The sequence below is a fragment of the Gossypium hirsutum genome, chromosome D13, assembly GCF_007990345.1.
Source record: "Gossypium hirsutum isolate 1008001.06 chromosome D13, Gossypium_hirsutum_v2.1, whole genome shotgun sequence".
NCBI classification, from domain to species: domain Eukaryota; kingdom Viridiplantae; phylum Streptophyta; class Magnoliopsida; order Malvales; family Malvaceae; genus Gossypium; species Gossypium hirsutum.
The window spans coordinates 56114707-56130088 of NC_053449.1; the positions used below are offsets into that span (position 1 = coordinate 56114707).

At 37.8% G+C, this 15382-nt stretch overlaps 1 protein-coding gene and 1 pseudogene across 1 annotated transcript; both read right to left on the reverse strand.

Moving 5' to 3' along the window:
* Window positions 1–415: 415 nt before the first annotated feature.
* On the reverse strand, window positions 416–1197 carry LOC121225147 (26S proteasome regulatory subunit 8 homolog B). The gene is made up of 2 exons (XM_041109187.1): window positions 1012–1197; window positions 416–741 (listed from the first exon to the last, which is right to left on the reverse strand). Exons 1-2 carry the CDS (start codon window positions 1126–1128, stop codon window positions 601–603), a joined length of 258 nt encoding a protein of 85 aa, XP_040965121.1. The 5' UTR covers window positions 1129–1197; the 3' UTR covers window positions 416–600.
* Window positions 1198–1369: 172 nt separating this feature from the next.
* On the reverse strand, window positions 1370–3972 carry LOC107893509 (protein trichome birefringence-like 13; annotated as a pseudogene).
* Between the last annotated feature and the right edge of the window lie 11410 nt (window positions 3973–15382).

Below are 15382 nucleotides of genomic sequence, written 5' to 3' on the forward strand. Positions count from 1 at the left end.
TTATTAAATATATTATAATTAAAATATATAATTTAATAAAATTCTTAATAATTAATATTCTTATATGAATTTACTCAAATCATAATATATGATACTATAAATGAAAATTTGAAATAATTAATATTAAATATATTTTAATTAAAATTTATTGTTTAGCCTATAATAAAATGACAGAACAATAGTTACACTAATATATTGTTTGATGCAAGATATTGCATGGAGCTGTACCAAAGATATCCTATAATAATTTGTTCCACTAATGTAAGGGCAAGGACTGTTATAAAGTACATAATCTACCCGAAAGGTAAATAATTTCTCTTGATTAATATAGTAACAGCAAGACAATTATTTATTGTCACCTGTTCATAAAGTAACTATTTTAGAAGCAGTTTTAGTTTTGCCAATGACACTCTCATGAATCCAAAACTTAGCAAATATGATTTCATAAAATGTCCTCTTACCTTGTCTAGAAAAGTAGACGTGTGTAGTACTAGCCAGGCAAATAATATAATATTCTATACATTGTTCATATATTAAATCGGGTTTCCATGTTTGAATTTACCCCAAAACCGCGAAAGCACACTAAATAATAAAACATAATCACTTCCATAGCTTCCGTAAGGACATGTTTTTCTCGCTCTCCTTCTTCATTACTTTCGCCACCGCCATCTCGAAATCTTCTTGTGTTACGTGGACTCTCCTTTCCCTCAAAGCAAACATTCCTGATTCCGTGCACACAGCCTGCAAAAAAACGGAATAGAGTTTTTCACAAATTATCACAAACACAAACCAGTTAAGAATCACAAGCCCAAGGCCTTGAGTCTGACTATCCAACTTATGTACTAATAAATCCTCAAATAAATCATCTCTCTATGCGGTTTGGGAGTTAGGGTAAGGGAAGGAGATAGGAAACTAGAAGAAAAGATGCTATTCACAGCTTGCCAACCATATTCTGAATGGAAGCAAGATGTCTGCATATCCAGAAGCACATCTTATTATTTGAAAACATACCTTAAGCTCTGCACCAGAAGCACCGTTCATCTTCTCAGCAATCTTCTTTAGATCAATCCCTCTCATCAAATTCATTCTTCTAGAATGTATTTTTAAGATGTCGAAACGAGACTGCATATAATTGAACAGACAATATAAGTACCTAAAGAGACATAAGATGCATTCCAGAAATAAGAGAAATTCTGGTACACCCGGTGAGAACTCATTACCGCTATTCTATGTCATCCGGTTCAGATATGGACACCTAACGCTAAAAAAAATGGTGGCAACAGGGGTTATTCGAGGGACTAAAGGCGTATAGGAAGGAAGACGAGGGGATTCTGCTCTTCCGACCTAAAAATGGATCCAAACCTTTTCAAACGTTGATTCCGAGCATAAACAAACCAACGCACGAGTAGTTTCTTCCTCAAAAATAGATGAAAGTAGTTGAACTTATAATAAAATGCAGGTCACACTTTAATTAACCAATTATAATGTTCAGTGTGACTAGAAAATAATAGTGATCATTGAAAGAGACTCACTTCTTTTGGTGATAAAGGCTGTAACCGCTGACATGAACCACCCTGGTCCCAATCACCTCCTTCAAAATGTCTGGGTGATTGTGTACGAAAAAGTTTAATAGCACTTGGTTGCATTGTTTTCTCCACAAACCGTATCTGCTAATCAACAATATAACACATTATGAGTGGGTAAACACACACATACACACATATGTATATGTATATGTATATGTATATGTATATGTATATGTATATGTATATGTATATGTATATGTATATGTATATGTATATGTATATGTATATGTATATGTATATGTATATGTATATGTATATGTATATATATTGATCAGGGATGTTCACATCATAGAAGTATATTATTATTTCCAAATTACTCAGAATGATGATCATAACAAAGGAAAATTAGTAGGTATAACTCTGCCAAAGCTGAGAGTTCTCTAGACAGAAAAGTATGCCTCTACGAGGACAAGGTATAGGAGCATTCAGTCAGTTCAGGCTCGATCCGAGTTTGTCCAGGCAGCAGCAAGCAAATAAGCTTTCTTTTGAAAGCACCATGTGTGAATCTTATTAAAAAATTAAATTACATTAAACACCGTGTGCGATAACATACCGTGTGTTTCAAAACCTTATCAAATCCAACATCGGGAGGAATAGGAGGGATCAAGGGCAGACCCCTTTCAAAGAAAAGCATGGGTGACTTGATTGGGTCAAATTTTGAAGGAGCCCACCACCTACGGAAGAAAAAATCAAAATGGTAATCTAAGTCTGGAATCTCTGATACTACATGGAAACATATGGATTGGAATAACAAGAAATTGTTGTGACCAGGAACCAACATATTCACAAATTACACAACCAGTGCCAAAACGCTTTGAGTATTGTATATATCTTGCTATATAGACATCCAAGCTCAACAACATTTTAGCATGTATTAGGATCCAATTTTGGCATGTTGTTTAACATGACCATAGAATCAAAAAGGAAAACTCAGGACCAACAAACAAGAACTTAAACATATGTTAACATATCATCAACAGTCTATAACATATTAAAATGGAAAATAAAAACTACCAGTGTCCTGCGTTAAAGATGAGTATATCATGGAAGCCTGGAGCCTTTTCCCAAGTGCCTTCCGGAATATCAACATCAACTCTATAACCCTCTTTATATCCAAGGTCTTCCAACTTGCCACCATTACTATTAGCTGACCAACTGCATTAAACAAGGCAGAGTGAACCACATTAATCGCTACCAAGAATAGTACAGTCACTCCAAACTCCAGTCCAGACCGTGGAACAAAAACACAAAGCAAAACACCCTACTAGCTATGGTTAAAAATAAAGGCTTAAAACAAGCTTACCTACCATAGCGTGCCAAAAGATTAGTTCGATGATATGCAATGGTAAGATTATAGTGAAGAAAAGTAAAGCCACGATCAGCTCCAGCCGGACGCCATTTCTTCACATCACCGGCCACACGTCTCAGAGTGCAAAATAAAGAAACAAACATGTTTCTGTTTAGGGAATCACCAACAAACCCTACACTGCTGAATATTGGTTAAGGGCAACTAATAAAAGCGCAACATAATCAAAACAGAGTCCATCATAACTAAAAAGAAAAAGAATAGACAATAGAACCCTAATTGCTTCAATTAGCTTCACAAAAACATACTAACAAACAACTCAATTTTGCTCGTACTTTCTCTAATTTCAAAATCTCGTGAGAGGTGAGAATACCGATATTAGTATCCCTGTAAGTGTGAAGAAACTTGAGAGGATCGAAGGGCGGGAGATGGCAGTTACGAGGTTTCCATCGCTACTTAACGATATCTCGACCGTTTGATTTTTTGTTCAGAATGCAATTCCATCCTTTGAATATTTCCTTGCAGCTACTGTCATATCGATCCAATCTCACATCCGGGTCGTGGATCCACGACCCGTCAGAGTAATCGCATGAAGAGCTGCTCGACGTATAAGGGAAAGATCCGGAGGTGGCATTGGGCTCGATGTTACCGGTGACCATGGTGGGTTTTACTTGATGGAAGTAGGGATGTGTTGGGGAAGAAGAAGAAATGGGGGCTTTTCTAGAAAGAGAGAGAAGGCAAAAGATTGAGATGAAGCATACGAGTGAGAATAAAGGGAAAAGAGATGAGAGCATATTTGCTGTTGCCATGGCGGCAATCGTTAACCTTTGAAAAGCAATGAAGCAAATCGGCAGAAAAAAAAAGCAATGAAACAAGGAAGCAAATCGGATGAAGGTGGAAAACAGAAGAGAAACAAAGGGGATCGGGGGAGGGTAAAAGAGGGAGGGTTTGCTGAAGCGTCACCTAATCTGGGCAGAAGGGGGGAATAAAAATCGGTGCTTTTCACCGATTAGGAAAGTAACGGAATACACGCGTATTAGCAATACGCTGAACCAAACGGCAGATTAGAGAGGTATTAGGTGGGGCCCACCGATTAGAGGTGTATTGGCATAGCCAATACACTGAACCAAACAAGCTGAAAGTATTTTCATAGTTATATGCTTGCTAGACGTAGAAAATACAAAATCAAGGGCCTTAAGGTTGAGGGTGATGATTGGTTTTTTTATTCTGAATTATTATAACAGCATGTTGTGGGGTTTTTCAAGAATCTCTATTTCATGGATTACTAAGTCAGTGGGGCCCTTCCATGTTGGGGGAAATTTTCTGGTTTACTACGACTTGAGAAGGATAATCTTGAGCTGGCGGTATCCAATGAGGAGGTTTGGCTTCAAGTCTTCAGAATGGCCTCGCTTAAAGCTCCGAGGGTTGATGAGTTTCATGCAAAATTTTATCAAGCACAATGGGATGTTGTTGGGCCATTGGTATGTGCGTTGGTGTGACATGTGTTGGAGGGATGTCCTTTGGATCCTAGGATTAACAAAATTTTACTTTTTTTACTTCCTAAGATTTAGGGTCCGGATATGATTACACAATTTAGGCCAATCAGTTTATGTACATTTCTATATCACATTGCCACAAAGACAATTGTTAATAGGCTACGTCCATTGATTATTAAAGTTACTAAACAAAACCAGGATAGTTTCGTGATGGGTAGAAACTGTTGGAAAACATCCGGCGATCCTAACCATGGATCCATGTCTGAGGAACGAATCGGGGTGAAATAAAGGTTTCAAAATTACCGAATGTTTATTTTGAGTAGACAGCAACGCCTCAACAAAGAGTAATTTGATCACTATCGAACCAAGCCGCAATCTATCGTGACTCCAGCCTCTACGTAATCCACCTAGATGACAATGAACGGAAGGAATCCTCAAAACTGTTTTGGAAAAGACTTTGCTTTGACGATACCCACCAAGCAAAGAAAAATGAGATTTTTATATCAATTTTTAGGGTTTCTAGAAATTAAATAAGTATAACAATGTTTTTAAACCGAAAATTATAATTACACTAATTATAATAATGATTTCAGTAAACTATATACTTATTTGAATTTATATACTAACCAAATTCATGTTCTCATTATGCGTACAACAACCTTGTACATATAATGTGTTCGATATTTGATTACCCAATTAAATTAATTCTATAATTAATTTAATTCAAGCTACAACTAAACACGATACCAACTATGTTTTATTCCGTTCATTTCAACTATAGGGTGTGACCCTATAGGTTCTTGTAACGTTAACAGTAATACTAGAATGATTCCGATGTTACAAACAATAAGTGGCACCTAGAAATGCATCATTGCTACCTAAGTCACAAGAAATCATGATTCGACATAACCTTTTTATGATTAATCTTTCATGCAATAATCCTTAAGTCCTTTATCTCTGGATTGGACACAAGTCATGGAATCGTCACACTTGCATAGTCCATTCCATGTTCCTTGATATCTTAAGTAGACTATGATATACAAATAAGTATGACATCTCATATCAGCTTATTTGAGCATGGCCATGCATTTCTAGTCTCACTCTATCAAGTAACCTAAGATATTACTCCCATTATGTTGAAGGGACTTATCCTATATCGATTAACCATATCCCTCTACACAGATCGTGGTATATCCAACATCAGCCTTTATAGAACAACCAGTTACGGTGTACGTTTGACTGTATCAAAATATACAACTCACGATGTTGGGATTATGATGATCTCAAGTCTGAGGATCATATACATATTAATCACTATGAGTAATGTTGTGACAATTACATAATAACCCAAGAAACATACTCATAACGGGTTAGTCCAATATGTTGTTCTCTAACACACATATTCATGCATCGATCTTGACATTCCATATCAATGACAACTCTTTATCATCAATCAACTACATGTTAGTCTTAATGTATTATTTTTATCCTAGCCAACAATAATACTTGACTAAGGACCTTTTAAGAATAATCATATTATTCTCAAGACATTATTCTAAAACAGTTTATTTATACACACAGAAAAGAAACTGAAATAATAATGGTAACGCCTTATATTAATAAACATGATAAATCAAGTATGTTATTACAACCATCTCATGATTGATCTTCGGGCATACTCTAATAGAAACATCTCTGATAACATTGTTATTGTTCAAGAGGCAATACATTCTATGAAAATTTTAGAGGCTGAAAATGTGGGATGGTGTTAAAAATTGACCTTGAAAAGGCTTATGATCGAATCTGATGGGATTTCTTAGAGGACACACTTTCAGAAGCAAGTTTACCAGCTATGTTAAACACTATTATCTCAAATTGTATATCATCATCATCACTTCAGGTGCTCTGGAATGGCATGGTTACAGATGAGTTTAAACCATCACAAGGTATTTGACAAGGAGATCTTCTTTCGTCATATCTATTTGTGCTTTGTATGGAGAGACTAGGACACCTAATTGAGGAAGCTGTCTTTTAGGGGAGGTGGAAGCTTTTGTTGTTATCTAAGAGGGGCTTGGTGTTGTCGCATTTGTTTTTTGTGGATGATTTAATGCTTTTTTATAGGGCTAATTCGGGGCAAGCAGAAATTGTTAATGATATTTTGCATACTTTTTGTTATTATTCAGGAGAGAGAGTGAATAGGAATAAGTCTCAGGTTTTCTTCTCATCTAATGGAGGAAGGTGGGGTTTGCTAGGGTTGAGGATCTTGTAATATACCTTGGTATGCCTTTCATTCATAAGAAAGTTGGTGTAAGCATTTTTGATTTTGTGGTTAATAAAGTTTGTAACAAACTAAATGGGTGGGAAGCAAAGAAATTATCTTTGGCTGGCAGAATAACGTTAGCAAAAATAGTCCTTTTAGCTATTCCCAATTATTTCATGGTTATGGTACTTATACTTGTCTCTGTGTGTAGTGAAATTGAGAAATTAGCTTGCAATTTTATTTGGGGAACCACTATTGAAGCTAGAAAACCAGTGTTGTTAAGTTGGGATGATTGTTGTCGACCGATTGATGTTGGTGGTCTTAGTGTGCGAAGCTTAGCTGATCAGAGTAAGATTATTTTTGTTGAAGTTAGATTTCCAACTACTTACAAAAAATGATGCATTATGGGTACAAATTGTGAGAAATAAATATAATGTTTGTTGGGTGCTACCAAATACTATTGCTAGGAGCAATTGCTCATTTATATGGAGGTCATTAACGAATACATGGACGAATGTAATTGATAATGTCTATTGGGACATAGGGGATGGTCGTCTGACAAATTTTTGGAATGATAATTTGATTTGTCCGATAAGTCCACTAAGAGCGTTCTATAGAGGCTCGGAACAACCAGATAATATTTTACCTGTTTGTGATGTAGTGGATGAGAATGGTACCTGAGAGTAGGCTCGGTTAAGGAGCGTTCTTTTGGATCATATTGTGTTACAGATAACAACTGTGTTGCCTCCTTCGATTGATGCAGGACCAGATCAGCTATCATAGGGATGGGCGACAAGGAATAATTTTTCATTGGCAGACTTATAGAGGTATTCACCAACTTGGATCAATCGATAATTCTAGTGTTTGGAATTTGATTTGGAAAATCAAGGTGCCTCAAAGGGTTAAGGTGTTCATTTGGATTATGTGGAAGAACAAATTACTAACTAATGGTGAGAGAGTAAGAAGACTTATGGCGAATGAAAGCCATTGTCTGGCATATAGCAATGTATACGAATTGGGGATCCATGTTCAAGATTGCAGCTTCTCTAGGTCTATTTAGTGGTCAGTTGTGCCGACCTATGCTCGGGTATGTTTTTTTTTCTTTACCACTGGATGAATAGATCTTATGGAACTTGTGAAACATTGGATGTTGTGATAGTCAAGAGATAGAATGGCGAAGTTTTTTTTCCCTATAATGTGTTGGCTGCTATGGAAAAATCAAAATATGTATGTGTTTTCTAGTAGTCACAGTTGTGCCCAGTAAATCGTGGATATGGATGTTAGTTAGACGATGAGTTACGTAAGGATGCTTGCACTTGTGTTACATGTTAATCCTATTGTTAGTGCATAACAATGGTCAGATCCGATAGAGGTTGGAGTAAGCTTAATACAAATAGGGCAGTATCGCTAAACGGATCTTATGCTGCCATTAGGGGAGCGATTAGAGATGCTGATGCTAATTGGTTATGGGGATTCTTGATGTTGCTAGGTAAAGATGCAATTTTTAAGATCGAAGTGAGAGCTATTCTAGAAGGTCTACGCTTAGCATGGGAGAAGGGGATTCGATAGTTAGAGATTGAGTGTGATAATGCTCTTTTGGTGGAGACGATTGTGGCTTATGGAGCAACTGATAGTAAGATGTTGGAATTACGCTCTATTCATCAAATGGTATATTTAAGTTGGAAGGTTTGTATACGCCATATTCCGAGAGCTCATAATGCAGTGACTGACCATATGGCTAAGATTACGGCTAGAAGTTTCACAGAGGTCCAAGTGTTTGAAAAACCATCTTATTCAATACAAGATTTAGTTCAAACAGCTTATATTTGTTATATAAGGAATTAATGTGTTTTCTTATAGGTCTCGTTTAAAGTTTTATTTTAACAAAAAAAATGAATCAATTAACTATTCTAATTTTAAATTTCCAAACTAAATATATAATAAATGTCTATTCACTTGACAAAAAAATAATATTCATGAATAAGGCCAATTTACCAGTAAAAGCCTATATTTTTTTTAAATTTACCGAAATAGGTCCGGTATTTTATTATTTACCAGAATGGGCTATTTTTCGGCAAATCGCGTCCACGTCAATGCGATGTCAGGGGACGTGCCAGGAAATCGCGGCCACGTCAGCGCGCTTTGCTGACGTGGCCGCGATTTCCCCTCCCCCCAAAACTGTCCAAAAAAAACTATAAATACCCCCACCCCTTTTTTTTCACAAACTAATCCTCTCTCAAATTTCCTCTCAATTTCTTCTAAATTTCCTTTCAATTTTGGTGTTGAGAGGAAGCATTACAAATAATTAAATAAGATATTTCGAAAGAAGGTGGAAAGGAAGACTAAAGCATATTGACGATAAAGTTAAAAAAAATAAATTGAGAGAAATTTAAAAAAAAAATTAGACTCAAAATTTTAAAGGGCCAAAAAGTTCTTTCACAATTATTTATAGTGATTTAAAAATAAGAATTACAAAATTAGCAAGTAATAAATGCAACAAGTACAAAAAAGATTCAAAATTATTACCAATAAGATTTGAACCAAGGTATTAAGGGAAAAGAGCAAGCATCTTAACCAACTAAGCTAAACTAATTAATTGACATATTATAAAAATACTGCTATTATCTTAATTATATTACTTACGTTCTAATGATTTATCGGACCTATTCCATACACGTGTCAAATCAGAAAAAATAATACAATAATTCTATAAAAAAAATCTGGTGTTTACTTCAAATAAATAAGGAAAATAATTATTTGAATGTTTCAAAATTCAATTTTAAACCGAAAAAATCAAAATTTAGAGGTAAAAAAGGATCTTTTTTGACGAAAACTGCGGCGAACCGCCTATGACTGTTTGTCAGCGCGTAGATATCGAAAAGTTATTCGAAATAAAAAAAAATCGTCTCAATCGGACAGCCGAGCGAAAAGTTATGGCCTTTCAAAGTTTTCCAAGCTAAAAAACATAAACGGTCAATATTGATCGGTGGGTACTGTTCATGTGCGGCCCGAATCGCGTCCACGTAAGCGCGATTTGTTGCCACGTCAGCAAATCGCGCTTACTAGGACGCGATCTGTTGCCACGTCAGCAAAGCGCGCTGACGTGGCCGCAATTTCCTGGCATATCCCCTGACATCGCGCTGACGTGGACGTGATTTCGGGAAAAATGGTCCATTCCGATAAATAATAAAATACCGAGCCTATTTCGGTATTTTTTGAAAAAAAGGGGTTTTATTGGGAAAATGGCCCATGAATAAACACGAATTAATGGAACTATAAAATACAGCAGAAACCCTTTTTAGCCATTTACAAAAAAAAAAATACAGCAGAAATGAAAGTGATGCAGAAACGACACTGAAATTTAACATTACCCAACTGTGACATAGGAGTTATACAACCCAGAATGCCGAATAGAACAAGTCGTCCATTGTTTTTTACACCCACCACTTGTCATTCTCTCACCACAGCCAGCCATTGATGACCTTCCCCTTTTAAGTTCTACAACACACACCCCTTCGCTCTTCATTTGCTTTCCATCTCTTCATCACATTAATGCTTCTTTCGGCGGGTTTTTCGATCTTCCTTCAAAACCCACCAACACAAACACCTCTACTCTTAATTTGAAGTATCAAACAACAAAATATGGATAGGCTTAATAGTTTAGAACCTTCAAACCTCGTCGCAGTTCGTATTGAGTTAGGCCAGAAATGTTTCGGCGAGCTTACTTTACGTAATGTTATGTTCACCATGCCGGTGGCTTTCCAGTTGCAGCCGGTGAACAAGGGCCGGTATACTGTTAAGCCTCAGTCGGGTATCATAGTACCGCTTGGGACGTTAACGGTGGAGATTGTGTTAGAAATCAAACCCACTCCAAGCATAATCTAGAAGCATGAGACGTGGAGCAATTTTGTGCCATGCAAAGTGCTGAAATTTTAGCCATACAAAGTGCTCCATTATTGAGATGTTTTGTGGCTGGAAATTAAGTGGATTAATAGCCACATTTGTTGTCACTTTATCAGCCTATAAATAGAGGCTTGAACTTGTGTTGTAATGGAAGAAAAATGAGAAGAAAAAAGAAATAAGAGAAGCAACGTGAGTGAGAGTGAGAAGGTTAGCAAACCTTGAGTGAGTTAAAATCTAGCAGCAGCTAGACTATCTAGTCATTGAGAAAATATTTGTAATCTTCGTATTGTAATATATTGAGTGTGTAATAAAAAGTAAATTTTCGGCCCATCACGTTTCCAACAAGTGGCATCAGAGCTACGGTTCGGAGCTTGGTTCGGAGTTCGGTTCGTGTCCGGTTCGTGTCCAGTTCGGAGTACCTTTGGTGTTCATCTAACAAGTCGATATGGGCGACGTAATTCAGCTACAAGTTCCACAATTGACGAAGACAAATTATGGAAATTGGAGCATTCGAATGAAGGCTTTGCTCGGTTCGCAAGATTGTTGGGAGATCGTTGAAAAAGGATACATCGAGCCCGGAGATGCCGCTACAGAAGCAGCTTTATCAAATGACGCTAAGAAGGCGTTACGAGAAGCACGAAAGAAGGATCAAAAGGCCTTGAATAGTATCTTTCAAGGTATGGATGAATCAACCTTCGAGAAAATATCAGATGTGAAGAACGCGAAGAATGCATGGGAGATTTTGCAAAAATCTTTTCAAGGTGTAGAAAAAGCTAAAAAGGTACGCCTTCAGTCACTTAGAGCTGAATTTGAAATGTTAAAAATGAAGAGCTCCGAGAATATCGATGACTATGCCAATCGTGTAAAATCGGTGGTAAATGAAATGAAACGAAATGGAGAAACTCTTGACGAGGTAAGAGTGATGGAGAAAATTCTACGGTCACTCACACACAAATTCGAGTACGTAGTTGTTGCCATCGAAGAATCAAAAGATTTGTCAAAGATGTCGCTCGAAGAACTTGTGGGTTCTCTGCAAGCCCATGAGCAAAAGATGAAGCTAAATGAAGATAGTGAAAATCTTGATCAAGCCTTGCATAGCAAGTTGTCCGTCGACGACGGAGAAACAAGTAATAACTTTAACCAAGGAAGAGGAAACCGCAGAGGATACCGTGGAGGCTACCGTGGTGGAAACAGAGGAGGAAGAGGATCACGAGGACGTGGAAATCAATCATATGGGAGATATCAAGAAAATAAAGATTATCAAACATCCAACCGTGGACGTGGATCTAGAGGTCGTGGCCGAGGCAGATTTCAAGAAAATAAATCTCAGGTACAATGCTACAACTGTAACAAGTATGGACATTTCAGTTACGAGTGCAGATCAACACACAAAGTGGATGAAAGAAACCATGTAGCAGTCGCAGCAGAAGGCAACGAAAAAGTGGAATCAAATGTCTTTCTCACTTACGGAGAAAATGAAGATCGCAAGAGAAGTGTGTGGTATCTCGACAATGGTGCAAGCAACCACATGTGTGGAAGAAAGGAGCTGTTCACAGAATTAGATGAAACAGTTCATGGACAAATAACTTTTGGAGACAACTCACATGCAGAAATCAAAGGAAAAGGCAAGGTTGTTATAACACAAAGGAATGGAGAGAAGAAGTACATCTCAGACGTTTACTACGTACCAGCTTTGAAGAGCAACCTGATCAGTCTTGGTCAACTCCTAGAAAAAGGATATGAAGTTCATATGAAAGACCGCTCACTCGCCATCAGGAACAAAAATGGAGAATTAGTTGTTCGAGTTGATATGACGCGAAATCGTCTTTTCACCCTCGACATCGAGTCTGGAGAAGTAAAATGCATGAAGACGGATCTGAAGAATAAATCATGGTTGTGGCACTTAAGGTACGGACATCTCGGATTTTCTGGCTTGAAGCTGTTGTCGAAGACAAATATGGTGAATGGATTACCAAGTATTAATCATCCAGATCAACTGTGTGAAGCCTGTGTCAAAGGAAAGCAGCATAGGCAGAAATTTGAAGTAGGAAAATCTCGAAGAGCTAGAAGACCATTGGAAATTGTACACACCGACATATCTGGTCCGTATGACATTGAATCACTCGGTGGAAACAGGTACTACCTAACTTTTATTGATGATTATAGCAGAAAATGTTGGGTTTATTTTCTCAAAGCAAAATCGGAAGCCCTAGAAAAATTCAAGGAGTTCAAAGCAATGGTGGAAAAACAGAGTGGTCGATATTTGAAGATACTCAGATCCGATAGAGGAGGCGAGTATACTGCAAAGCTTTATGAAAGTTTCTGCAAGGATCATGGAATCATTCATCAGTTAACAGCCAGACGCACTCCACAACAAAACGGAGTTGCAGAAAGGAAGAATCGGACAATTCTGGATATGGCAAGAAGCATGATAAAAGGTAAACACCTTCCGAGAACTTTCTGGGCTGAAGCCGTTGAATGCGCAGTTTATCTGTTGAATCAATGTCCAACAAAAAGTGTAAGACACAAGACACCAGAAGAAGCATGGAGCGATCACAAGCCAAGAGTTGGACACCTCAAAATTTTTGGATGCATTGCATATGCACACGTTCCTGAGCAACAGAGGAAAAAGCTTGACGATAGAGGAGAGAAGTGTATCTTTATAGGCTATGACAAAAGAAGTAAGGCCTACAGACTTTATAATCCTCTTACTAAGAAATTGATTATCTCAAGAGATGTCGAGTTCGATGAAGCGGATTACTGGAGATGGAGTGAAGAAGAAAAGAAAGTGGAAGGATTATTTTTCAACGAAGACGACAATGATGTCATCAACCAAGAAGAACAAGGCGATGATCAAAGTCCTGGTACAACAGCCTCTTCGTCACCAACCAGCAGCAGCGGAAGCAGCAGCTCAGATGAAGCACCCACAAGAACACGGAGTCTCAACGACATCTACAATTCTACGGAACCTGTAGAGACGCAGTTCGATTATTCACTATTCTGTCTAATGACAGAATGTGATCCAGTGACATACGAAGAAGCAATTGAAGACAATAAATGGAAGAAGGCCATGGACGAGGAGATTGCTGCAATAAGAAGGAATGACACGTGGGAGCTAACAAGTCTGCTAGAAGGACATAGCCCGATTGGTGTCAAGTGGGTGTACAAGACGAAGACCAACAAAGAAGGAAAAGTAGAGAAATACAAGGCAAGACTAGTCGCCAAAGGCTACAAGCAAAGACAAGGAGTGGACTATGATGAAATATTTGCTCCAGTCGCAAGAATAGACACAATTAGGCTTCTCATAGCGGTCGCAGCACAATACAAATGGAAAATCTATCAGATGGACGTCAAGTCTGCATTCCTGAATGGCTACTTGGAGGAGGAAGTCTACATAGAACAACCACCTGGATATAGCATACAAGGAAAGGAGGACAAAGTCTACCGATTGAAGAAAGCTTTGTATGGATTGAAGCAAGCCCCAAGAACATGGAACACAAGGATCGACGAGTACTTCCGAAGAAATGGATTCATCAAAAGCCCGCACGAGCACACCCTGTACACAAAGAAGAATGGATATGGAGATATCATGATCGTATGCCTATATGTGGATGACATGATCTTCACCGGAAACAATCCAGGTATGTCTGATGATTTCAAGAAAGCTATGACTAAAGAATTTGAAATGACAGATATCGGTGAGATGTCATACTTTCTTGGAGTCGAGGTGAAACAAATGCAAGATGGAATTTTTGTCTCTCAAAAGAAGTATGCGGAGCAGATTTGAACAAGTTCAAAATGAAGGATTGCAAGCCAGTAGTCACGCCAGCTGATCCAGGGATGAAGCTAAGTGTTGATTCGACAAGGGAGTCGATAAATCCGACGTTGTTTAAAAGTCTCGTTGGAAGTTTAAGGTATTTGACAATCACACGACCAGATATTACATATGCAGTAGGATTGGTGAGCAGATTCATGGAGAAGCCGAAGCAAGACCACTTAATTGCCGCAAAAAGAATTTTGAGATATATCAAAGGTACGATGAACCATGGTTTATTCTATACCCACTCACAAGATTCAAAATTAGTTGGCTACTCAGATAGCGATTATGGGGGAGACTTGGATGATCGGAAAAGCACTTCCGGATATGCATTCCACATCAGTTCCGCAGTTTTTTCATGGTCGTCAAAGAAGCAACAAACAATTGCTCTCTCAACATGTGAAGCAGAGTATATGGCCGCAGCAACTTGTACATGCCAAGCAATGTGGTTGAAGAATATTTTGGGAGAAATAGGTGTTTCAAATGAAGGTCCAATTACCATCTACGTTGACAACAAATCCGCTATATCACTTGCCAAGAATCCGGTGTCGCACAGCCGAAGCAAGCACATCGATACGAAGTATCATTTTATCCGAGAGCAAGTGAAAAACAAAAACGTGGAGTTGATCCATTGCAGGACAGAAGATCAACTGGCAGATATTTTCACAAAGCCGTTGAAAGTGGAGACATTCAACAAATTCAAAGAGAAGCTCGGTATGAAAGTTGGGTTTGAGGGGGAGTGTTAGAAATCAAACCCACTCCAAGCATAATCTAGAAGCATGAGACGTGGAGCAATTTTGTGCCATGCAAAGTGCTGAAATTTTAGCCATACAAAGTGCTCCATTATTGAGATGTTTTGTGGCAGGAAATTAAGTGGATTAATAGCCACATTTGTTGTCACTTTATCAGCCTATAAATAGAGGCTTGAACTTGTGTTGTAATGGAAGAAAAATGAGAAGAAAAAAGAAATAAGAGAAGCAACGTGAGTGAGAGTGAGAAGGTTAGCAAACCTTG